This window comes from Pteropus alecto, unplaced genomic scaffold (assembly GCF_000325575.1).
Source record: "Pteropus alecto unplaced genomic scaffold, ASM32557v1 scaffold24, whole genome shotgun sequence".
Classification (NCBI taxonomy): domain Eukaryota; kingdom Metazoa; phylum Chordata; class Mammalia; order Chiroptera; family Pteropodidae; genus Pteropus; species Pteropus alecto.
The window spans coordinates 1621409-1646270 of NW_006439192.1; the positions used below are offsets into that span (position 1 = coordinate 1621409).

General features: G+C 37.2%; 2 protein-coding genes across 2 annotated transcripts in view; one reads left to right on the plus strand and one right to left on the minus strand.

The window, feature by feature from the left end:
* Positions 1–1145, plus strand: part of PLAT (plasminogen activator, tissue type) — a 21996-nt gene extending 20851 nt beyond the window's left edge. Inside the window, exon 14 of the mRNA XM_006916270.3 lies at positions 220–1145. Coding sequence (XP_006916332.1) covers positions 220–378 — 159 coding nt within the window. The 3' untranslated portion in view covers positions 379–1145. The remainder of the gene's footprint in view (positions 1–219) is intronic.
* Positions 1146–3862: 2717 nt separating this feature from the next.
* Positions 3863–23163, minus strand: AP3M2 (adaptor related protein complex 3 subunit mu 2). The gene is given in 10 exon segments (XM_006916271.3): positions 3863–6082; positions 7264–7408; positions 7694–7901; positions 9270–9403; positions 9699–9720; positions 9722–9782; positions 14923–15060; positions 18106–18277; positions 21292–21636; positions 23112–23163. Coding segments are annotated over 9 exon segments (1254 nt in total). The 5' UTR covers positions 21565–21636; positions 23112–23163; the 3' UTR covers positions 3863–5981.
* Between the last annotated feature and the right edge of the window lie 1699 nt (positions 23164–24862).

Here is a 24862-nt window from a genome sequence, read left to right on the forward strand (position 1 = left end):
GGTGGGGAGGGCGGTTGCTGAAATATCTGAGCAATTATCTCAATTCTACTTTACAAGGTAGATATAACCTAATTCTTTAGAGGATCAAGATCATTGAGATAAAAACTTCCCTCTGTGAACTAAGTACTTTGAAGAGTAAAATATTGATATTACAGACAGTATCCTTAACTTCCTCCCAAAGAGCCTGCAGTTTTTGCCAACCTGTTCTCTCTCTTACAGGGTGATTCTGGAGGCCCCTTGGTGTGTGAGAGTGACAGGCACATGACTTTGGTCGGCATCATCAGCTGGGGCATTGGCTGTGGGCAGAAAGATGTTCCGGGTGTGTACACCAAGGTTGCTAATTACCTAGGCTGGATTCAAGACACCACGCGCGCATGACCAAGAATACCCAGTTCCCTGAAATCACAGCACACCCTGCCTTCTTCCACTTCAGAAGACACATCAAGGCGGAGTGCTTCTTTACAATGATTTCTCCATGAGCCATCACACAGTACAAGTTGTGGGGTGCGGGGAGATCTGATAGGAAAGGGGAGAGGATATATTTTCACAAGTACTTCCCATTTTGGAAGTTTTCAGGGGTTAAGTTCTGATTTCAAAATGTCTGTCAGATTGGAAGACAGATAAATGCCAACCCCTCCAAGACTACTGCCATCTAAGGCAAAGGAGAGGTGAAACAAAAGCCCAACCTCCTAATCTGTCAATATGAGAAGCTCTGGAAATTAGACCACAAAGATAAAAGCATGTATCTGTAGTAAAAAAAAAAAAATAACCAGATCTTTCAAGAAAGAAGCATCACATTAGAAATAGAATGTCTATTGATAGTCATGAGGAAGCCCAACAGGGGCCTGGGCCTCCTAATAAGGAATGGGCTGGCTGGCCAGATCATGTTCCTCAAAACCATCCCTTAAATCAATTATTTGGTTTTCCCCTTTTTCACTCTACAGCTCTTAGAAGGAATTCCTTTTGTGTACAGTGTAAATCTTTATTCGTTATAAACTTTAAAATAGAAGAATTGTATCATTTTAATAACTGATAAACTATACTTTAGCATATTTATATCAATCCATTTGAGTTTTTACTTTCTGTTGCCACAGATCTGTATTATACTGCACTGAAATAAAAAATTCAGATATATTTTTCACATATTTTACCAAATCAGAGTGGAATAGTTGTTACACATACAGTATCCCACGGCTGATTTATTCATGTTCATTTTAAAATCAATTCAAATATTTCCTTTCATTCATTCAACATACACAGAACACTTGCTGCATACAAGACAATGTGCTAGGTGCTGTGGACAGTAAAAGGGGGAGGAGAAAGGAGTTCTTGGTTTGACAGGAAAATAAGGTATTTAGAGAAATAATGAGGTAGAACAGACATGGACCACAAAACATCAGAGAAAAACTTTTACTGGAACTCGGTTGTAGAAGGGACAAGGGAATCTTAAGGAAAGAGTAGAATTAGGTAGATCTTTCAAAAATTGGGCAAGATTTGGACTGGCAGAGAGGCGTGGGAAAGACATTCTCAAGGCAAAGAATACCACTGCATGAAAACAGAAAGATCTGGAGAGCAAAACAGGCAGTGGGTATTGAGTAATACATGTTGAAGTGAAGTTGTGAAGAAGAATGTTGGTTGGCATTTGTTATAGAGATTTTAAATGCCAAACTGAGTTTGGACTTAATTTTGTAGAGGACGGGGAGCCACTGAAGTTTTGCTTAAGGGAAGTGAAGAACTGAGCACACCTTAGGAATATTAAGTAAGTGGTGGTTGGAGAGAAAGCAGATCACGTAGGGAGACTCCCTAGATAGCAACCACATAACAGAAAGGAGAAATGAGGGTATAAGAAGAACCTAAGCATGACCTGCTAAAATAGCAACATCCCAATTGTTGGTTCAGACTGGAAGCTAGTATTTAGGTCAATTTTTTTCCCCATTCCATTTTCTTTTCCTATCAGAGAGAATTGACTTCCAGACCAGTCCACACAAGTATGTTACGTAAGGAATGCTGCTTTCTGCTTCTCTTAGATTACTTTCTCAGCCATTCTTGAGATATAAACCCATGTTCCTGGCTGATGCCTGACAGTTAACACTGACACCCCGGATCCAAGAATAAATCTGCTGATGCAATGCTTGCTGGTGGTTGTTTGCTGACAGTTTCTTGGAGAAGAGAAAAGGTGGTCAAAGTTCTCTCTCTGGAGATGTTGTCAGATTGCTCAGTTTAGAGGTTCTTAGAAGAAAAGTAGTGAGACTCTCTAAGGCCAAAGAGTTTGATTCAGGGGGAAAAAAATCCAACGTCCCTGAAATGTTGAAGTCGCTAGACAGACCAGTTAAATAAATGCAGCTCACAGAAATTTAAGTCAGATTTCTTGACTTCAGGCTGCTCATTTACAAGTTTCTCCATGCAAATGGCAGATTTTATTTTAAATAGATGTGCATCTCTGCCATTTCAGAAAAACATGGCTGGAGGATAGCAGTAAACAAGACTCCTAGATACTACATCTCCAGCAAAAAAAATTCCGTTGCCCTCCCCCTTGCATGACAAGCTTAATGAAATGAACTGAAGCAGTTAGCCCTCCTGGGATGGAAATGCAAAGTTAAAAGGCCCCAGCATTCCTCTGAGTGAAGTCCTGGAAACCACAGACTGGATGAAGACAATAGCTCAGAAGAGGCCACTGCCTGAGCTACAAGGCAGTCCTGGCCCTGCAAAATAGGCTCATTTGAATTATACTAAAACACAAAGAGCAACACATCATTACCCAGCGCGCGGGTTAGGAAATTCGGGATAAAATGTCTGGAACATGTCAGGGGAAGGAAATGGGCATAAGGGAGAATTAAACAGTATTTCTTCATTACCCCCAGCTGGTTAATAAAACAAATAGATGCTAATAGACCCAAAGAACAAGATAGATTCTCAGGTAACTGTGCAATTAGTCTTAATGGGTGAAGACTAGAGAAACGCAGATGATTGAAACTGCTTTCTTCTTAGAGTCCCAATCTTAAGTCTGATTATTAAAAAGAGTGTCAGAAACTTTTGGTTTCATGTTTAACTTCAAAAGCCAATGACTCACACAATCCCGAGTACTTGGGATATTGGGGAAAGTTTGAGAGTTTCAAATTCAATTCCCCTTTTTAAATTCTAATTAGAAAATTAATCTCATTGTTGGCAATGAGTCACCACCTACTGGCCATTACGGGAAGTACAAATATAACATATACCTGGTCACATTCCAATGCTACAGCCAGCCAGGCCAAGGGAAGAGATATTAACAATGACTAAGATAGCCAGGATTACTCTGCAGCAAAAACAAGTCCAGGAATAGTGATAGACATTAAACATTTGTGTTAGTCAACAAAGAGACCTCTTAAAATCTCTTTATGGCCATGAGGGATTTATAGAAAAAAAAAATAGCACAGATAGGGGATGACCGCCGGTGCCTACGCTTTACAAAGACTTCCAATGCCTTACCATCCAAGAAATCTACTAGAGTTAAGATGCCTCGGACCTTGAAGCCTGTTTCATGCTTGAATTAATCAACAAAGAAGATTAAGAGAATGGGGAAAGCTTCAGAACAGAAACCAACAGCTTTAAAGGCTTTCTCTTTTACACACTTGGGAAAAATAATTTGATTGATCTGGACCTTCGTTCTCACAACCTTAAAAATGGCATTAATACCAACGTTCCCTATCTTCCGGAGGTGACTAGAGAATCAAACTATACATATGGCTTTAGATCTGCTGGTTGAAAAATAAAAAAGTAGTAAGATCCTCCTGAATTGACTTATTACCTACTGCTCTTATTGGGGCATGCTTGGCACAGCATTACCGTGCGTCCTAGTAACAAAACACTTAGGACACAGAGGACTGGTAAAACACAACTTTATTAAGATTTTTAACAGAGAAGATACTTCTGCACGTTAAATACATATGGAATCGAACAGCTCGATCAAGACGCCCTGTACTACGTGTGCTCACATACTGCTGGGTGGCGGCAGTGAGGCTCCCCTGCACTCCAGGGCCCACTGCACAGGTGACGTCATCGTTACTTTGTATGCTAAGGCCTGCAGGTCCCATATCCTAGAGACTTTATTTTTCCTTAAGTTCTTCCCTGGAGGAAATAAAAAAGCTGGACTGACTTACGGAAATAAAAAGATTCAGGGACCAAGATTGGTCGTTTCCCATAAAATTTTAAAATCCTTCAGAGCTCCAGAAGTAATTCCAAGTACTGTGGAATCCATAGGTGGAGACGTTTCCTCTACCATGGTGGGTGTGTATACAGGACATAACAATCCCGGACAAATTCTGGACTGATGGAGAACGGAGCACATCTGATTGTATAAAGCACAATTTATCCCAGAGGAAGACCACAAAGCAATATTACTCTGCAGCAAAAACAAGTCCAGGAAGTAGGAAGATAAAACTAGCAAAAATAATTTCTTAAGTATTTGGTAACAGGGCTTTAGTGAAAAATTGTAGGGTGTGGAGATACTAGGTCTTCATTTTTCTCCATGCATGAAGTAGAGCTACAATATCACTGCTTAAGCTGTAATATTAAAAAAAACTTGTCTTTTATATGAATATTTAAATGGGTAACAGACATACTGAACTCGGATAAAAACTGCTCACTGGGAAACCCTGAGGTACCCTTTCAGTTGCCGTGTTTATTTAACTGGGTTAGATGTGATCAACATGGCCCATCTTCCTATAACATTAATTTTAGTCAAAGATTTAGGGGATTTTTTTTTGCCTTAAAATGAAAATGGACTGGTAGATATCTATTGTTAATAAATACATTACACAGTAGAGTACAAAAGATTCTGAGGAAATAACTCTACTGAACAGCTTCAAGGATGACCCATGCGCTCGATGCCTTCTTTTTGCTTAGGGTTACTGATGGAAAAGTTTCAGATAGACTGATGGAAAAGTTTCAGATAGACCCGCTTAGACTCCTGTGGCAGTCCAGCACTGACAAGGGGTAATAAGAAATCACTGGGTTATAGTTGTGGTACACCTTCATGAGGAGTGAACTGACATCTACACTCCAATACTATGACATCTGAAATCTGGCGGTTATGGGATTGGCTTTTTTGAAATTCTCCGCAGGTAACAGGGGAAAGGCTGGTGAATTCTGTAAAGTGAGTGTAACCGTTTTGAGTTGGGGAAAGAGGCATTTCAGACAACCACCACAGGGAATAGGGAAGGTCACCTCCTCACTGAAGATGACAAGACCAAGAGCTAACGGCAAGCAGCAGTTAGTGTCTGCTAACTGGTGCGATAGAGTCATGGTCTTTAAGGGAAAATCTGATTCTACTGGCTTTCCACGTCAATAGCGGACTTGAATTTAAAAGGTTTCTAGTTCATTGCTAGAAGTACAAATGTTTTGTTTTCTTTTTTTGATACACAAATGTACAGGGATCAGAAAGAAGCTAACTCTGTTCCTTCCAACCATCCTTCATTGCTTTTCTTGCCACTTCCACTTTGGTGTCCTCGTAATTCTTTAATACTGTCTCCTCTTTCTTTCCCTCACAGATCAGATCCTTAACTGGCCTTTTCTTGACTAACATTCATTTTCCTCCAAGCTTTCTTTACTTCTTTCTTTCTAATCTTTCTTTCCACCTTAAAAAACAATAACAAAAAAGTCTTTCATTGGCTTTAGATAATTAAAGCCAGGCAAGAAATAAATGCTAATATTTTCTTATGGAAACCACGTTAAAAAGTTGAATATGGTACCAAGTGTCTCTGGCCTCCATCACACAGCTCTTCCTTAAGAACTGAGTTGGTGCTGATTCTTTCAGTTCTATCCAGTTCTCCCTGGTGACCCTTTTCTCTCTTGATTAATTCCATGGCACTGAAGGCTAAGGAAAAAAGGGAGTGGATGGGTCCAGAAGGGGACTGACCTAGGGGATGGGCTGATATTTTCTACTTTTAGACAAGTAAGAAATGAAAAGTGTTTGTGACTGTTCCCTTCACGAAACTCTCCCTTCAGGTTCGGACTTGGAACTTTCCAGCTTTGGTCATGTATTTTATGCCCTTAAAGGGTTTGTACTTTTCTCCATACATATCTAGACGGTTCACTTTGAGTCCTGGAGAGAAAGAAGGAAGGAAGAATATGACATAAGCATTATTCAAAAGAAGCAGGTATCATAACTGTTTAAATTTATTTTAATTCAAAGAGATCAGTGGGATAGAGACAGTTTATAACAATGAAGCAGAAAAATAGTTTCATTTATTAATATCACTCATATGAAGTTGATAGATTCTTCCTTCTTAATATATACACGGATAGTAAAAAAATTGTTCCAACACAAAGCTATCCACCTGTTCCTGAAGTAGAAAGCGCAGAAAGTTATATGCAGACTAAAATGAAGGTAAGGAAAAAATAGGAACATTGTATATTTTTTAAATTATTGAATTGAATATATGAATAATAACAAATCAATAAATTAATAATGAAATAAATTATAACTGAATAATGAAAAATGAATTAATAAATAGGTGCTTCCTAAATATTCTCACTGTACTAAGCAAAAAATATCTTATACTGTATAGAGCTTTAAAGTTTATTAAGTGTTTTAAGATGAAAGAGCTTATAATTTAAGTGAATTCTAATCACTTAAATTAGATAAGGTCTGTTGGTAAATTAATAATAGGAACTTCATATAAAGCTAAAGTCATTTCCTATCTATCTTACAGAATTGTTCTAAGGATTAAATAAGAAAATAGATGAAGAGAGCTTAAAACAGTGCCTGGCACTTAGTATATGCCCAATAAGTCATAACGATTATTATTATTATTATTCTAAGAAGTGTAGACTATAGTGGACTGACTTGGATAGGCCCAGGGGTTCTAAATGACAATAAAAAGCCAATACGAAAGTCTTCTGAAATTGAGGATAAGGAGGGAAAATTATTCTTTTCAGTTACAGGCTGAGAGTGCAGAAGCATTCCCATACTGAAAACCTTGGCAACCTCAAATTAACAACCGCAGGATGACTCAACGACTGCCTGGGAACACCAACGCCTACCAATATTGTTTTTCTCAACCATCTTAGACATTTTTATTCAGGTCACTTAAGCCAACTTCAAAGTAAGGATTATAAACTTTCCCCCAGAAATGTGTTAGAAAAGATTTTTACTAAAGATTACATATCAAGTAATTAAACTTTGTGAATAGGGAGCCACCGGAAGGTTTTCTGATGTCTATGCCTTACAGGAGAAAGCCGTCTCTCTTCTCTTCAAAGCCACCAAAGCTGGGAGGCACTTACCAGAAATGGCCAGCTGCTGGATCTTAAACTGCAGGTTAATTGTGGGGTTCTCATCTGGTTTGGAAGCTCCAGCCTGAAGACTCATGGTCCCCTTCAAACTTGGTAGCTTTTGGGGATTTATTTTGCCTACATCCCAAGAGAGCATCTTCAAAGAAAAGAAACAAGCAGAAGTTTCCGTGGAACCCTTAATGTGAGGTGGCTGAGCTCTAAGCTCAGGGCATCTGTTCATAATATTATAAGCTGCGTCCAGGGTTTTTTTTTTTTTTTTTTCAACAGAGAACACTATTTGTTTCCATAAATTATCTCAAGGAGAAAACAACACCCCTTTGACTAATGTCTCCTTTCAGCAAGGTATAAGGTCTGTGTGGAGAGCTCTTGCAGAATTACTTCTACTTAACATCAGCAATTCATAACCTCCTTAGTCTCCTACCTTGGTAACTGGGTCAAATGTATGTGTTCCCTGAGAGGGAGTGAGGCTCATATTCAGGACTCCTTTGGGCATCTGGCTGGTGACAATCACTCCCTCGATGGTCTTCCCCATCGTCTGTTTAGGTCCCACCGTTATTTCAAAGCGTCCAAGTGAACTACTGTCCCGGAAACTGATGTTATGTTTGACATACACTGGAATTGCCACCAGACTGAAAAAGAGACAGACAAAAGCCCATTTCATTAATTACGAGAAAAACGGCAACCTTTCCTCCTTTCTTGCCCTGTTGGCAGCTTTTCCTCCCTGACCTACTTCCTTACTCTTTATCTTAAAAATTAAGCACAGGAAAAAAATCCCTAGTAATCTTTGATTTTTTTTCTTTTTGTAAAGCTAAGATGCTGTCTTAGTAAGTAAACTAACTCTTCTAATGACTCTGAATAATATCAGCAAATTAAAGAATATACTAAGTCTAGTATGAGAAAGACATTATGAACAAAAATTAGCAGCCACCATATTTCTGTTTTACTGGATGACACGTGATGAATAATTATTTGTACTTGAAAGAGTAATATTCATACATCATTGACATTTTATAATTTCTTGAGAGAGCTTTTACCTGACCTTGTCTGATCCTTCCAAACAGCCTATGAAGTAGGGTACACTGTCATGATTTGACAGAAGAGGAAATAGAGAAGCCACAGAATAATACTAAAGTAATAACAGTTCTTAACATCTATTGAACACTTCTTGAGAGCCAGTCACTAGCCTAAAAGCTTTATCTCTATTATCTCATTTATTTAATCCTCCCAATAATGATGAAGTAGGTAATGCTACTGTCCTAATTTTAAAGATGAATACTCATATCCTTACGCTAAACTGAGGTTCAGTAAATTGCCCAAGGTTACATATCATAAGTACTAAAGGTGGGGTTTAAGTCTAAGCAGTCTGATTCCAGAGCCTTTGCTCTCAAGCACTCAGATATTTTTCTAAATTACTTATTCCAAATCACACAAGAAAGTATTGGTGGTACTGAGGTCTTATGGCTCTCTTCAGTCCACGTACCTTCTACTATGTACCTTCTACTAAGGGATTCCAGAAACTCCTAGGCTCCATATTACAGAGAATGTTCAAGACCAAAAACCAGTCCATTTTATGGTTTTCACTGCATAATTTAATGCTTCTTTTGAGTTGGGGGAGTGGCAGGCTGAATACAGGTGTACTAGATTCCAATTTAACAAAAGAAGTTCTTGTTTAGACATATAATAAAAACAACAAAAATAATAGCAGCAAACTTAATGAGCACTTACTTTGTAATAAGCACTATTTAGGTTCTCTTATTTAATCCTAATAACAAGGTACTTTTATTATTTTCAACTTGCAGATAAGAAAACAGACACAAAAAGGTTAAGCAACTCATCTGAAGTTATCCAATTAGTAAGTGTAGAAGCTGGAATTTGAACTCAGGCAGAGCTGGAGTTCGTAAACACTATGGATACTGTTTACACACACACACACACACACACACACACACACACACACACACACACACATTCCATTCTTAATTATAAGGACTGCTTACTTCTGCGCGCTGACATGGTAAGAGAGCAGGCGAAAGTTTCCATCAGGAGGGATGAAGGAAAGGATGCGCTCAGATTCCCAGCGCTTGAAACGAACACAAGGATGGAAGCTGACATCATCTAGCAACCTGGGATTCTATGGTTACGAGGCAAGGAAAACCAAGAAGTAGGAATTAACACCCATATTTTTTTTTTCAGGAGTAATTTCGATGCTGTTTTTGTTCACACACACACACACACACACACACACACATACACACACACACACACACACACACAGAGTCTGTAGTTACTTATACAAAATTTAAGCCCGACAAGCTTTGTGGCTGTCCTTAATTATTTCTTCTTGTTTCATTTCATTCTCACCACTCTGTCTTTTCAAAAGCATTTAATTTCCCATCCCAAGAACTGAATCTCTGGTTCAGGCTTACCATGAATGAAAGTGTAAGGAAAAAATCCTGTCAGCTTGACACAAGCATCAATCACCCCCTGGATCTCAGCAGTAATTGTGGAACCTGAGACAGGAACAAGACAAAAAGAAGGTAAGAGGTTACTGAACTCTTCTCTGTCCTTCTCAATTAACTTATTTCCTTCCTCCCCTCTTTAACTTTCTCTTTTTCTTCCCAACTTATTTCCTTCTTCCCTCCCTCATCTTTCTTTTTTCCTTGTGTCCATCCATCCAGTTCATCCACCTAATCTATTTGTCCATCCTTCCAAACATTGATCAACTGCATATCAAATATGAGATGCTAAGATGAATAGGGGGTAAAAGATTAATAACATAGTTATTAACCTAAAAGACTTTTCAATCTAGTACCAGAATCAAACAGAGTATCATCATCTTAACCAATGGTTCAAAAAATTTCCTACCAGAAACTTCTCTCCCTAAGGTCACCAATGAGCTCTGCTGCTAAATCGAAGGGACACTTTGGTCTTTACCTTAGAGAATCTCTCTGTAGCATTTATCACTTTTGACCCCTTCTTCCTTTTCAAAATCCTCCCCTCTCCGAGTTTTCTACTTTTCTAGCTCCTCTTCTTCGTTGCCTTCTTCAAGGTTCTCTTTTTTTTCACATCCTTTAAATGTCTATGCTTTTTCACAGTTCTGAATTGCTCTTTCTTTCACTCAACATTCTTTACTAGGGTTACTTGCCCTACTTCCCAAGGCTTCAATTTTCATTAATGGCCAATTATTTCCTGGTGTTTTTTCCCAGTTCAGCTAATTGGACAGCTCAATATAGATGTCATGGGGGCACTTTGAACTCTACATGTCAGAGTGAATTCATTGTCTTCATTCCTGCACTTGCTCCTAATATTTTCCACATCTTCATGATGATATAATCTATCCTGTTGCCTAAGCTAGAAAGAAAATCCTTGGCCACTTCTACTTCTTCAGTGATCAATTCCTCTCTTTTATATGACTTCTGTCTCTTAAATCTACTCATTGCTCTCCATCCTCACTACCATTGTGTACATCTGTATTTTGCCACTTCAGCAATAGCCTCCTTGCTTTCCCTGTCTTCAGTCTTATCCCACTTCAAGCCATTCTTCATAATGCAGCTAGACTGATAGTTCTACAGTATGAATCTGTTTAAGTTACTCCCCAACTTAAAACTTTTAAATTGTTCCAAAGAGGCCTCCTTAAAATGGCATACAAGACTCTTCATGATCTAGCCATCTAGTTGTTTTTTATTTTTGTTTAACTTTTTTTCTCCTTTCCCTCAGCTTTACTGGTAGAGTAGAGCATGTCCTGTAAAGATATTCTTACTTGAATGTTGTTCCCCAGAACAGGTGCCAGGCCCTGGGCAGTCGGGGGCAGACCCAAGGCACTGACTCAACACCCCTGCCTCTTTCCCAGCCATTAACTGCGTATCAGTTAGAGCTTTTCGATCTGTGTAGTCCTTCAGATTTCTAGAGAAGACCAAATCGAGAGAAAAATGAAAGTAATGACATGACAGGCATTTACTGAAGTAGGTCTGTTCTTTTCTTTCTCGTTTAAATTTATTTATTTTAATTAGTTTCAAGTATACAGTACATTGGTTAGACATCTATATAGTTTATAAAACAATCCCCCACAATTGCTCCCTCTCTCCTCTGTCCCTTCACCTAGCTAAAGTATTAATGCTAACTGCATTCCCTATGCCATGCTCCACATCCCTGTGTCCATCCATTGGCTACTAATTTGTACTTCTTTAACCCTTCACTCCATTCTCCCAGCCCCCCAAACTCCCCTCCCCTCTGTCCGCCACCAAATTGTCCATTATATTTGGGAGTCTGTTTTTGATTAGTTTGTTCTTTGTATTCCTTAGATTCTGCATATAAGTGAAATCATATAGTCTTTATCTTTCTCTGTCTGACTTAAATACCTTCTAGGTCCATTAAAGCAATATCTTTTTCCATCTCCTTTCTTTTAGTCTGTGTGTGTCTTTTAATCTGAAGTATTGAGTCTCTTGTAGACAGTATATGTAGCGGTCTTGTTTTCTTATCCTTTCAGCCACTCTATTTTTTGGTCGGAGCACTTAATTCTTTTGTATTTAAGGTATTTATTGATAGGAATGTAGTTGTTACCATTCTTTATTCCTGTTTTTGATACATGTTTTTTCTTCTTAAAGAAGTCCCTCCAACATTCTCTGTAATACTGGATTTTTTACATATGTACACACCTGCAAATACCACCCACACAAAGATATGGAATCCTTTTAGCATCCCAGCATGCTCTCCTTACCCAACCTACTTAATCTGAGTCCCTAAAATGGACTTCTATTGAAAACAGGCTGTTGCACCTGTTTTCAAACTTCGCATAAATGTTACAACTGTATAAAACTTTATGCAACTGAGTTTCTTGCTCAACACTGAGATTCATTTATGATGTTGGGTGTATTGGCAGTTCATTTTTTCATTACTGTACAATATTTCATTGTATGACTATATCAAAATTTATTTATCTTTTCTATTATTGATGGTCATTTGGGTTATTTCTAATTTTGGACCAATATGAAAAGCTGCTATGCCTAGTTTTAAAGCCTCATCATTTTTCTTTTTTTATGCCTCTCAATCCAGTTATACTAAACCAGTTTATTTCTCAATAATATTTTACTCATCTTAGGGTGTTTTGTACATACTTTCCTCCCAAATCTATGTAGGTCTTAATAACTTCTACTCATACTACTGATGAAGCATAAACACTATCATCTCTTTACACTTTGTTCTGGATAGGTGGGATATCTCTCTTATGCTCCACCTTTTTAGTTTTCTCTCTCCCTCACTAGATTTAAATAAGCAGACAATAAACTATGTCTTTCTTTTTTTTAACCCACTTTGTCTCCTTTATCTCTAACCAATATCTCCCCACTTCCCCCTCTTCTCAACCCCTGCAAACCACCATTCCACTCTCTGCTTCTATAAGTTTGATTATTTTAGATTCTACATGAGTGAAATCATGCAGTATTGAAGTATAGTTAACAAATAAAAATTGTAATATTTAAGGTGTACAGCTTAATATTTTGATATACATTGTGAAATTATCACCACAATCAAGCTAATTAACATATCCATCACCTCAGAGTGACTTTTTTGTGTATGTGGTGAGATCACTTAAGATCTATGTTCTCTGCAAATTTCAAGTATACAATACACATGTGAGGTGAGGATGTGTTAATTTAACTCAATGAGAAGAATCCTTTCACAATACAATTATAGTTACTGTGCTAGACATTAAATCTCCAGAATTTATTCATCTTGCGTAACTAGAACTTTGTATCCTCTAACCAATATCTCCCCACTTCCCCCTCTTCTCAACCCCTGCAAACCACCATTCCACTCTCTGCTTCTATAAGTTTGATTATTTTAGATTCTACATGAGTGAAATCATGCAGTATTAGTCTTTCTGTATCTGGCTTATTTCACTTAGTATAATGCCCTCCAGGTTCATCCATGTCAAAAATGGCAGGATTTCCTTCTTTTTATGACTGAATAATCTTTCCATTGGGTGTGTATGTATCTACCTCACACTCATCCATCGACAGACATTTAGGTTGTTTCTATATTCTGGCTACTGTGAATAATACTGCAATGGATATAAAATTGCAGATATCTCTTTGAGATACTTATTTCATTTCCTTTGGATATAACCAGAAGTGATGATAAGGTAGTTCTATTTTTTAATACTTTGAGGAACCTCAATACCATTTTCCATAATGGCTATACCAATTTACATTCCAACCAATAGTGTACAAGTGTTCCCTTTTCTCTATATCATCGCCAACATTTATCTGTTGCCTTTTTATAATGGTCATTCTAACTGGTGTGAGGCAATATCTCATTGTAGTTTTGATTTGCAGTTCCCTGATGAGTAGCGATGGTGAATAGCTTTACATACACCTGCTGGTCATTTGTATGTCTTCTTTTTAAAAATGTCTATTCAGATCCTATTCCCACTTTTTAATCAGATTGTTTTTTGTTTTGTTTTGCTATTGAGTTATATGACCCCTTATATAGTTTGGATATCAGTCCCTTATCAGATATATGGTTTACAAGTATTTTCTCCCATTTGTAGGTTGCTTTTCACTCTGTTGATTCTTTCATTGTACAGAAGCTTTTTAGTTTGATACAATCCCACTTGTCTGTTTTTGCATTTGTTGCCTTTGCTTTTGGTGTCATATCCAAGAATCATTGCCCAGAACATTGTCAAGAGGCTTTTCCCCTATCTTTTCTTCCAGTAGCTTTACGATTTCATGTTTTAAGTCTTTAATCCATTGTGAGTTGATTTTTGCATATGGTGTGAGATAAGGGTTCAATTTTCTTCTTCTCTATGTGGATATTCAGTTTTCCCAACACAACTAATGAAAAGACTATCCTTTCCCCACTGTATAATCTTAGAACTTTTATTGATGATTGATTGTAAATGTGTGGTATTATTTCTGAGCTCTGTATTGTTTCATGGGTCTATATGTCTCTTTTTATATCAGTATCATACTGTTTTAATGTAGTTTTATAATATACTTTGAAATCTGGAAGTGTGAAGTCTCTAGCTTTATAGTTCTTGCTCAAGACTGCTTTGGCTATTTGGGATCTTTCTTGGTTCCATATGAATTTTAGGAATGTTCTATTTCTGTAAAGAATGCCATTGGGTTTTGATGGGGAAAGCACTGAATCTGTAGATCACTTTGAGTCTTATGTACATTATAATGATATTAATTCTTTTTATCCATGAATACAACTGTCTTTCCCTTTATCTGTGTCTTCAATTTTCTCCATTAACATTTTATAATTTGCAGTGTACAAATCTTTTATCTCTTTGGTTAAGTTTATTTCTAAGTATTTTCTTTTGTCGCTATTGTAAATGAGACTATTAATTTTCTTTTAGGGTAGTTTGTTGTTTGTATATAGAAATGCCACTGATTTTTATGTTGATTGTTTATCCTGCAACTTTACTGAATTTGTTATATTAGTTCTAACAGTTTTTTGTTGAATCTTTAAGGGTTTCTACATATACAATTATGTCTTCTGCATCATAATATTTAAGTCCATTTCCCAATACCTAGCACCATGCCTGACACAAAGTAGGCACCAAGTTAAAATGAATGATTTTGAATAGGGAATCATTCTAATAGCAAGCATTATATTTTCTAGTTTTGAGAAGAGAGTAAAAGCACCTACCTGATTTATCAATGATGGCATCAATCTCTTCAATCACATCAAAATAGGCCTCATTGTTCGTGTATTTCACCCCAGTCCGTCGCCAAGGCACCACTGACAGCTGCCCAGTGGGAAGCTGGTCACCCACATTGGTGCTTCCTGAGACAATGAATATTATTGTAATTTCATTCCAATTTGATAATTGGATGTGACCAATTATCTAATAATCATAGAACACTTCTTTAGAAGTTTCTATGCTCCCAATATTCATGTACTCAATTGAAGAACTTTTTTTCAAAAAAACCTGAGAGTTTTCCCAACTTCTATATGGGTAACCCAGTCTATTTTAAAAACTTGTCGCCATCTGGTCTGCCTTCTCAAGAAGAATGAAGGTTAAAAAAGTTACCTGAGAAACAGATATCATATTTTAGTTTTGAAAGTAACTTGAACTTGGTCTCTCAAATTCCACAATAGCTTGCAGCTTAAATAATGCATTGGCTTTCAGTAGGGATAGTAATCTACATACTGATATAAAAATTACATGGGTAAAAACAGTACCCTAGTTTGATTCTTAGGTGTATTTACACTAGATATTAAAATATATACATTAACATAATCTCTCTCATACCAATACTGAAACTTAGGAAAAGAATGCAAATTAGATCTTTCCCTGTCTATAAAAGCTGTAAATCAATTCCTTGACTTGTTTCCCCGCCACAGGCATCAACTATATATTTTTTTTAATTCAAAAGTTGTATACTAAAATTATGAAATAATACAACTAATTCAAAATTTATTTCCTTCTTCTGTAACCTGGATCTTTTTGATCTAAAGAACACACACACATATACTACATGTTTATAAATACTTCAGCTTTAAAAAGTGGTTCTCAGATACCTTTCTCTAGATTTGAGTGAGATTCAGGAAAATGACTTCATAGTATTCATAAATTATTCAGGCACTAACAAAGCTTTTAAGGTTTAAAATGAGCCCTGAATATTGAAAAACCGAACAAATTTATTTTCTTAAAAAGATGCACCATGTGCATGCTTCGGCAGCGCATATACTAAAAAGATGCACTATGTATTAAAATATGTCATCAAGCTATAATAATTAAATCAGTCTGATAATAAGGCAGGAAAGTCTCCCCCCCAAAAAAAACTAAGAATCCATAATGACTTTGTACATGATAAAAATATCATTTGAAAACAGGGGAAAAGGATAAATTATTCAAGAAACAGTGCTAGGAAAACTGGCTGACAATTTGGAGAAATGAACATAGAGCCTTACCTTATATTGTTTACCAAGATAATTTTCAAATGGATTAAAGAATTAAATCCAAAAATAAAAGCATGAAAGAACTAGAAGAAATTACACTTTTTATAAAAGAAAATTTTACCTTTTCTAAAATCAAGAAGACATTCTATGTTTGCTTCTAACAATTATAAAGTTTGTACATTTTTAACTCTTTGATCTAGCTGGAACTTATTTTGTGTATAGAATAAATAAGGGGACTTCATTTTTTTCCTATATCAAAGCCAACTGCCCCAATACAATGTATTTAACAATTGGCCCCTGGACCACTGACTTGATATGTGACCACATCTATCTATAGCAAATTCCCATAAAAGCAAGGGTATTTTTCTAGAATTTCTAATTTATTTCAATCATCTATTTGTCTATTTCTGGGCCAATACTATAATTTTAAAATTACCAAAACTTCATAATGTATATTGTATTTGATAGGGCACACTCTCCCTTGCTCTCTTTAACATTTATTTTCAAAGCTGTCTTGGTTTTTATGGCATATCTATTCTACGGGTTTTTGTCTTATGTACCAGATGAACTTAATGTATCTTGATGTTTGACATGGCAAATCTTTCCAATCTCTTTGTAATTCTTTTTCATACTTATCCTAGTGATTATAGCATATTTATATCATTTAAAATGTATTTTTAATCAGTATGTCAAATTCCATGTAAATCCAGTTTATATATTTAGCAAGACCCAAATGTAAAACCTTAATAAAGCAGAATGATTAATTTTACTAAATCAAAAAATTTTACATGTGGCTAAACAAACAACATCATGAACAATGTCAGATGACAAGTGATGGATTGTAAGAAAATATCTGTAACAGTTTTCAAAATATATAAAGAACTCCTACAAACTATCATGTATATTTCCAATATATGATAGTTTAATATCCTTAAATAAAAGGAATTCTCTTAAATTAGAATGAACTAAGAAAAACATTTCAAAAAAAAAAGTGGGCAAAGGACACAAAAATGTAATTTACAGTAGAGGAAAAATAGTTGATAAACATTTAAACAGGTTTTAACTTCCTTCGTAATAAAAAATGACTGTGTAAATAACAAGGTATCACTAAGCTCAAATGGTCAGTTTTTAAAAAATTAATAATAATAATAATACAAAAGTTGGCTAGGGTGCATAAAAATTACTACTGAAAGTATAAATTAGTCTAACTTTTCTGGAGGGCAATTTGGCACAATGTATGAAAGTCTTTAAAATATACACACCCTTTGATCCAGCAATTCTACTTCTAGTACTGAAAAGAAATTATTCTAGATATGCACAAGGACTTAAGTATAAGAATGCTAATTCCTTCTTATTTAAAAGAACAAAAAGTCAGAAACATCATAAACAAGGACGGAGTAAATAACTCAGGGTCTATACCATATGGCAGAAAATTGTAAAGTCACTAGAAATAATGTAGAATAGTTATCGTAATGAGATAATATTCACAAAATATTGATAAAAGCCAAATTTAAAATAATATACAAGAGTTGTTTTTTAAAAAATTATGTCCATCCATCATCCATCTATCTAGAAAAGACAAAAACATATACATCAGTATATTAAAAGTATGATGAGATTGAGCTATTTTCATGTTCTTTATGCTTTTCTGTATTTCCAACATTTCTACAATGCTCCTCTGTTTCTTCTGTAATCAGAAAAATGTTATTTTTAAAGGAGAACACTTCATTCTGTCATTGAAATCAAGGTATTTTCTACATAACAAAAATCTATTTTAGGTCATACTCAAAGACTTATAAAGAGCAAAATTAAAGCACTTAGACATTGGAGATCCCCAAAGATAAGCACTCAAAACAATGCACAATAGGGGACTAAGCCACACCCATGATGGCACTGGCTTTCTGTGGGTTTCCCCTTTCTCCATACCTGTTATGGTGTTGACAACTGTTCGAAGGATAGTGGGAGGCTTTATCAGTTCTTTGAGGATGTTTGACTCAGTAGCTAACGGAAACCCATTGTCAAGCATCTCTTCCAATACCTCATAAACCACAACCACATTGTCTTTGATCACTGGCTCTGAACAGACTCCAAAATAATCCTGATGAAAATACAATATATACATTTATCACTCAGATACTGTAATAATTGAAAGAATGTTCCTAGAGAATAGGGATCTAGTAAACACTGCGTTTACTCAGTGTTTCTGGGATACTCTTCTACAATGAGTGAATAAAGCCATATAGGGAATATATAGTTCTCTTAGGCAGCTGGCTTGGTAGAAAGAACATTGGACTGGCTTATAGTACTAGTGTCATTACCAATTTTTTTAAATAAACTAGAATAAGTCATTTAACCTCTTTGGGTTAGTTTCTTCGACTAGATAAAACAAGTAGAATACAAAATTGAATCTAAACTATTACATGTGCTATAAACAAGAATTTGAAAGAACTATGCAAAATGATAATACTTAATATGACAGACAGGACCTGAAAATCTTTTTAACCTTCACTATTGTGCTGTTCTTTAACATTCATGCAGGTAATAAGAACTGAGAGGGAGATAAAATAAAATGAGAGGGATGAGCTAGCACACCAGATCTTTTTGGATCATCCCTACTCTAAAATGCTAGGATTCTAAGAACGCTTTTTGTTTATTTATTAACAAAGGCTATACTTAGTTACTAAATTGTCTGGATTGTGGGAAAAGCACTGGATTCCAAATCTGATTAAGTCATACTAACTAATTTGGGTCTTACTTTCTTTAATAGTGTAATCAGGATAATACCATTAGACACACAAGGATGTTCTAAGAACTAAGTGCAATTGATGAAATGATAATATATGTGAAAGTGCTTTGTATACTATAAAGTAGTATGTAAAATTGTGATGCATGATGATGAAATGATTTAGAAAGAAATGCTTGTAGTCATTGGTCTGCCCTTCTAGCAATGTCAGTCATGTCTTTTACTCAACCTCGGGGATGATCATACAACCCTCCTTGAACTCATCCTGCAAAGAGAAATTTACCCTTTTTGAGAAAGCTCATTCTATTCATGGACAGCTCCTATTATTAGAAAGTTCTTTCTGTTGCTAAACTAAAACTTGCTTCCTAGATCTACCTTACAGAATAAGTTTATATAACAGCCACAGAGTTATTTTAAAACGACTATAGGCTTCCACTTCAATTTTTTTTTCTCACAGACAAATTCCCTGTTTGATCCTTCCACTGTTCATGCTATGGTATGGTTTCTATATTATTTTACCATTTTGCCATTGCCTTGAATACACTCTAGTTTTCCAATATTCTCCTCAAATTATGACATCCAAAATTGATCATAGACTTCAGATGTGATTTAAATTATACCAGATGTCAATTATCAGTGTCATTCCAATATCCAAGAGCACTTAGGAGTTAGGAATGTGTGTCTAAAACAAAAGATTTCTTCTTAAAAAATGAAGATTTAAGGAAAAAAAAGTTACGCATTTCCCTCCCAACAGTGATTTTATTTTGAAAAATAAATAAAACACCTCACTATCTTTTACAAATCAGGCAGAATGTGAATTGAGCAATTGGAAAGTAAACTTGTAAGTATGGCAAAGTGCTATAGCAAAAGTTCTTGCACTTCTATAGCTGAAACTCTTCCATTACATTCTAGTCTTAGAAAAATAATACAGCCAGAGAGAATGCAAATCAGATAAGACATAAAAATCAGAATGTATCCATTTCTTTTAACAAATGCTTCAAAAATGACAAATTCTGAAGTTCCCAGACTTCTAAACCAGACGCTTTACTGTTTTCTGAAATTCCTCTGGGGTTTCAACTAGATTAAACAATTTTTCTCACTTCCTATCCTGTAATTAGTTACATAATATTGTAATTTGAAGCTAATGTTGAGTTTCACCAATGGAACTGTTAATCCTAGGATGAGGTAAAATATCATATGTGGAAATCATAACAATGCCCAGTTAGAGTGGTTTAAGATCGTAACTACTGGGTTGCTTTTTCTACGTATAGTTTCTCCTCATATTGGGGTTTATAATTCTCAGATTTTCACTGTGTAGGAACTATTATACCACATGAGAACTGGAATCCCAGAATAGTACTATCAGAAAGTATTTGTGGGAAAAATCATAAAATATAATTCTCTTGGAATGAAGCCTGTTTTAGACATGTGATGTAGATATGAGTGCAAATGAAAGGACTCTTTGACTTTTTAAATTTTTATTATAACATCTGAGTCCTCATTCTCTTCTCCAATTTCACAATTTCTGTATTCACATGACTAATTTCAGACCTCGCATGACAAGAAGATAAAGGGCCTTTGCTTCTCATTTATCATTTGAGTTATGCAAATAACCACAACAGTTAGAAGTTGAGCAATTCTTTTAGGGAGATGATTCTACTCTCTGAATCCAGAGTCTAGGCAGCCTAAAATCCTGTGCCAAAATGGTGCTGACATCCTAGTATAAGTAACCTCCCCTGTATCTCACTCTCCAAGATCTTCAAATCTATTCCTGAAAGAAAACCTCAAAATGAAAACTATATCTTGTAAAATGTGTCCCTTAAATTCTTATGGGTACAGAAAATTTTCTAATCCTAAATTTGCTCATCACTAGTAGTCCTATGCTGTGGATAAGCACCCCAAACCCAAGATGAAGTATGCAGTCACAAATTACTCTTGCCAGGAAGAGTAAAAACTTTTAAAAATATATATATCTTTACACACTCATCATTTTTTGATGCAACTCAAAATAACATAGCTAATGGTTAGCATCAAGTCCACAATATACATATTTGAAAAAAAAACAAAACTAAACTCCGATTTGCGAACAAAAAGTAGGACAATACCAATCTCTAGAAGTAAAATGACTGTATACAATCATACCAAGTAAGGTGGCTTTCTCATGCAACAGGTTGAAAAGCATTCAATTTATCATTTTAGATGCAGCCAATTCAATCAATAGAATCTATTATCTTATCAGATGGGAGAGGAAGTGAGCAATGTCAGAGTTCTGATTTTTTAAAAAGTTCCTTAATGAGACTGAATACAATGGAAACAGAACTAGAAAGACTTTATAATTTACATGTATCAACTTCCTCACATTCACGCACCTGAAATGTGTCCACTACTCGGTGAAGGAACTCAATGACAAACAGAGGAGGGACCTCTGTCTGGATCACAGCCACAAAAAAGATCTTGTGCCGGTAAACACTTAAGAGATAATGATGAGGAGTAGAGATAACTGGTGGTACATTTTCTGCTTCAGTAGCTCTCTCTTGTGCCTCAAAAAAATAATCACAAACAGAACGGCTGACCACACTTTTCCAATGTTTCTCCAGGAAAATATCTCCCGAGGAGTTGATCAAGAAAAGGCTATGGATCATGGTGGAGACTGTCAGTGAGAGAGGAAATTCTTTTTCAATCTGAAAACCTCAGGAGTCTGAAAATTATCAAGCCTAAAAACAAAAGAAGCTATGATCAGTTCCATTAAACCAAAATACCTTCCTCATCTTTCCCAGCAGTCCAAGTCTTATCCACTTTTCAAGACTCTTCTTCCTCTACTGCATGAACCTGAAGTACCCCTCCCTGAAATTCCTAAGGATAATTATTAGCCACTTTGTCAATGAGTTATTCTTACCAGTGCTTGAATCATATTCATTTAAAATTTGACTTAATTTCTGTATATGTATTTTCTCAAATGGACTGAAATCTCCTTGAGAAAAAAGACCATGCCTCAGATTTTTTGTTGCCTCATTGCACAGTGCTTCCTTGCATATAAGTGGGCTTCAAAAAATATTAATGAGTTTCATGTATTTGGCCACAACTGGTACACATATAAGAAATGTTTTTGGTTGTACAGTCTCATATCGTAACCATTAGCCAAACATGAACACTGAGCACTTAAAATGTGGCTGGTCCGAAATGATATGTTCTGTAAATATAAGATACACACAAGATTTTGAAGGCTTTGTATGAAAATGAGAATTTAAGGTATCTTACCAATAATTTAATATTGATTAAATTACTCTTAATATTGATATTTTGAATATACTAGGTTAAATAAAATCTATTAAAATTAATTTAACCTGTTTTATTTTTTAATGTGGTTACTAGAAAAATGTAAAATTACATAGTATGTGGCTTGCATTATATTTCTATTGGACAGCGCTGGTCCATGGAATGGAAAGCTGTCACTCTACTCTTATTCATTGTCAGACCCCATTCTCTAAGTATTTGTTATACACAGGATCTGCGTTGAATGCATTAAAAAGATCCCTCTGGGGATACCCCTGGTCCCTCAGGAGACATCAATTCTGCGATGCCAGTCCCCAGGATCAGGCAGTCGCGCTTGGACCCCAACTGTGGCCATTCTGCGAACTGGCCACGTACTGGCCCCAGAAGGTCAACCGCAAAGGCCTATGGTACCAAGCGCCCTAGCTAACTTAATCCCTCTGCCTGTGGACAAAACGGCAGGACGAGGAAGCTGAGAGCAGCTAGGATGTGGAGGAAGAGAAGCGGCTGCCAAAATAGGATATTTTTGCGCTGGTCCAGCGCATCATCCTTAGACTCTTGCGAGCTAGGGATGATGGAGACCGGGTCGGGACAGCAGGACAAGGGGGGCGGATTTAAGATGTGCGCACGTTTGGACTGTGTAAAGGGTCGCCAGCCTGCACACGTGCGTTACCATGGCAACAGTGTCCCCTCCTCCCTCAGCCATTGGGTTGCAGCGAGCCACCTCCGCAGCCCGGTACTCAGTCCCTTACCTCTCCCCGCCGCATCCCGCAGCGCGAAGAGTCAGTCCTACCGCATCCCGTGCCCCTGTTCCCGCCCCGCGCGCCACTGCCCCACCCCAGCGTACCCCAGTCCCACCCTGGACAGCTAAGAGCGCACGCTGCCCCCTCCCGGTACCCAGGTCGCCAGCCCTCCTCACCCGCCTTGCTCTTCGCAGCGCCCACCGCTCCGCTGCGCAGATAGGCCCCGCCCCCAGCCCCCGCTCCAGCCCCGCGCGCCGGCCGCCGCACGCCCGCTGATTGGCCGGCCCTCGGCCTCGCGCCAGCGACCTCGGATTGGGTGTCGGTAATCTGCCCCGCCCTCTGATTGATCGCTGCTCGAGGCTCGCTGCTCGCTGCTCACTCTGTTCGCGGGCTCGAGCCCCCAGCTGGCCCTTGTTGAGGTTTCAGTAATCTCCGATTGGTGCAGGTCTGTGGCTCCAAGCCCTGACTGGCTGTCGTAAACAGTCGGCTAGCTGCCGGGCCCCTAATCATCAGTCACAAAGGGCCCGGCCCGCTGCCGCAGCCACCTGCGTAACCGCAGAATGCGCCTAGAGGGGGATGCTAAAAAGTGTGATTTCCAGGGCATGATTTATTTTGGTAGCGTTATCATGGGAAATAAATTGTGGGCAGAAATAACTACTCTCCGTTAGATAAGTGCGTTTCAAAAGACGTTGAAGCCTTTTCATTTATGTGCTTTGGGCAATTGCTATTTAACGTCTTATTGAGAGCTCTGGACCTGGATTCAGGAGGCCTTTTCAGACCACCACTTGCTTGACCTTGGGCAAGGCACCTGACCTTTCAGAATCTCAGGCCCCAGAGCTGAAAATGAGAGGGTTAGGTAGGTATCTTTCCAAATCGCATTGAAGCTCTAATGACTTTGACATTATTATTTCAAATTTAAGTGATTCAAATCATTGCGATCAGAAAAGCATGGAGTAGGAGTCAAAAAATAAGGTTCGAATCCAGTTAAAAGAAAAATTAGTTATTAAATGAGATGAGGTGTGGGAAGGGTTTGCCTCAGTGCCTGGCACATTGTATGTGTTCAATAAAATGGTAAACTGGTTATCATGATAATGATGTCGACCTAGACAATGAGGGTGTCACCCTGCCTGTGCTTTAGTTTCCACTTTGGTAAAGTGGAGCGTAAGTGGCAGCTCCTCCTTACGCAGGACCATGATAAATGTTTGTTTGAAGTGGTGTGGGTTGTTACCTGCCACTCTCACTAAGTGCAGATAGTTGGCTAATTATGAACCAAAAAAAAAGAAAACCCAAAATCAAAATGTCTGAATAATATGGCATCCTGTAAGCTTAGGGACTGTGATGCCAGGCTGCCCGAGTTTGAAGTGCAACAACATTTACCAGCTGTGTTACCTTGGGAAAGTATCTTAATTTCTCTAAACTTCAACTTTCTCACTTCTCAAATAAGGACACTAGTAGTACTCTTTGTAGATTCGTTGTGAGGATTGAGTTAGAAAAAGTTTTAGCAATTGTTATAATCTAAGAAGCAGTGCAAGATATAATTAAACATAGTAACTAAACAATGTGTTTAAGGTGAAGACATGCAATCACTGTTGTGGACATTTCTCATTCATTCATTGAATTAACATTTGCTGAGAGTTTCCCGTGTATCAAGCCCTGAGATGAGGATGCTGCAATGACTTATATCATAAACATAATATCTGTTGTCACAGTGCCTAGAAGACAAATGAGAAGCAAGTAATGACAAAACAGTGCGATGAGCAAGGAGGACACGATGCGAGGGGGCGGGGGGGGGGGGTTGCTGGTGGAGGGGGTGACCTAGAGTCAAGGAAGTCCTTCTAAACTGAAACCTGAAAGATGAATATGAATTCCACTGAGGTGGAAGGACAGAGATGAGAGTACATGTAGAAAATTCCAGAGATGAGAGAGT